Source organism: Gavialis gangeticus, unplaced genomic scaffold (genome assembly GCF_001723915.1).
Source record: "Gavialis gangeticus isolate Ggan-Ray unplaced genomic scaffold, GavGan_comp1, whole genome shotgun sequence".
Lineage (NCBI taxonomy): Eukaryota > Metazoa > Chordata > Crocodylia > Gavialidae > Gavialis > Gavialis gangeticus.
This window is the reverse complement of record NW_017728992.1, coordinates 59,909,229-59,911,217: the sequence shown is the minus strand read 5'-3', so window position 1 is coordinate 59,911,217 and position 1,989 is coordinate 59,909,229. Positions and strand designations below refer to the sequence as shown.

The following is a 1,989-nucleotide window of genomic DNA, read 5'->3' as shown; positions in this document are numbered from 1 at the left end:
GCACTTGCGGGGGTGGGGGGGCACTAGTGCTCCCATCTTCCCCCCCCCATTGCCTAAGTGGCAAGCACAACCAAACAGGGGGCACTGGTGCTCTTAGGGGGTGCATGTCCACCCCTGTGCACACCCCTATGCATCACCACTGGTCTAATATGTTCTTAAGGATGGGGATTCCACAGTCTCAGCGGTATATTCCAGTGCTTAACCCTTCTCATAGTTAGAAAGTTGCTGTTGCTATCTGTAATGGTAGATTTGTACTTTATAGACTAAATTTGAGATATGTAAGCTTTCATAAGCAGCAGTTTACTTCACCCCTGTGCACCCCCTATGCGTCGCCACTGGCCAGGCCTATCCTGCATCGGGGCCTGAACTACAGCTGGTCCCAACCACACAGCTTAGCTGGGACAAAGAAACTGCAAAAGCAACAAAAGAACCAGGCTTCAACCCTGACCAAAAACTGCCAGGCTCCAATGCTGGAAAAAAATGGGGAGGGAAGAAGTAAAGAAGAGCCCCAAACACTAAGACAGATGCTCTCTCCCTTTATCTGAGGTTTCCCCTTCAAATTGCTTCAGCTTGCTTCTCCAGTGAAAGCTGGGGGGAGACCCTCCCTGGGGGGGAGACCCTCCCCATGCGGAGCTGTTCTCCTGAGCTTGCATTCAGCTCTGTAGCCTTGCAGCTAGCTGCCTAGCTGAAAGATTACTATATACCTTGGCATGACATCACCCCAAGTATCCCAATCAGGGTTTGCCATGCTTCCAGCCTCTTTCTTGAGCAATTAGTTTAAGAAAAAGAACACTGTCCAGTCTAGCCAATCAGGTTAGAGTTCTGATTTTCACGCTGTACTTGAGGAAGACCAGGCTTTCTGGTCTCAGAATGGTGGGGTCCTAAACCAAAAGGCCACAGGTACCAGGACACTGCAGGGGGCTTACCTGTCAACCTACCCAGACAGCATGCTTCTCCTTGAAACACCAAGCAGAGGAGAGGAGACAAGATACAGCAAATACAGAAATCATACACCATGAACGGCATGTGGCTCCGGCCGCTGGGGGGACACGGCTGTGCCGGCAGTGGTGGGAGCGCAGCGGTGGGAGCCTGGCAGCGGTGAACAGGGAGTCTTTTTGCAGGGGGTGCACTGCCATGTGTACCCCCTATGTGTCGCCCCTGAATGGAGCAAAACAGACACCTATCAAACATCATCAAATTTTAGCTAAAGCATACTTCGCAGTACAAAACAATATGCATAGCAACATGAAACCAAAACACACTTTGCAGTACAAAATTGCTTGTACATTTTGTGTGCGTTACATAGTATTGAATTTAAAGGGGAGAAGAGAGGGGAGGGGGGCAGCTGCAAAGCCAAAGGCAATTAAGTCCTTTAGAAGAGAGAGATCATAAGAAATACCATACTGGATGACATCCAAGGTCCACACAGACAATAACTTTTGACAGTGTTAGGGACTTCGATACAGATGTTATGAACCCCATGTTGACCCAAGGCTCCTAAATATTAGGTCCCATCCCACATATCCAAATATTTAAGATGCTGCCATGCAATTGTTTTATCTAAAGGTACAGTGTTCTTTGTATTAATTACTCTCCCATGTGATCTTATTTGTTTTTTTGGGGGGGATCTTTTTAGTTTTGTTTGTTTTGGGGTTGAGCTTTTGTGGGGTGGGGAGGTTCCTGGTGGTTTTGTTTGTTTGCTTGATGATAGCTGCATATGGAATAGAAGTTTTCCATTAAGATGCCTAAGATGCTCTTTTCGGATCCCCATACCCCTTCTCTGAATTGATACAGTTCACCAAGAACATTGTAACATATACAAGTGGCATATTTATCCATCTAATATGTGTTCCTTTAGATTTGTCAGCCCTGAGTTTCATTTGCCATTGCATTGCCCATGCATCTAGCTTTTTTGTGGTTCTCAAAAGTTTCTCCATTTCTTTTGCTCTTAGGTAACCAAAAGACATTTATGTCATCCTTAGTTTTTGT

General features: G+C 46.4%; 1 protein-coding gene across 2 annotated transcripts in view; it reads right to left on the bottom strand.

The window, feature by feature from the left end:
* The window catches only part of RANBP9 (RAN binding protein 9), a 75,143-nt gene extending 74,076 nt beyond the window's left edge, over nt 1-1,067 (bottom strand). Inside the window, exon 1 of one of the 2 annotated variants that reach the window (XM_019523128.1) lies at nt 927-1,067. In XM_019523128.1, the coding sequence (XP_019378673.1) occupies nt 927-1,026 (100 nt within the window). In that variant the 5' untranslated portion in view covers nt 1,027-1,067. The remainder of the gene's footprint in view (nt 1-926) is intronic. The other variant, XM_019523122.1, reaches the window with a different exon arrangement.
* Between the last annotated feature and the right edge of the window lie 922 nt (nt 1,068-1,989).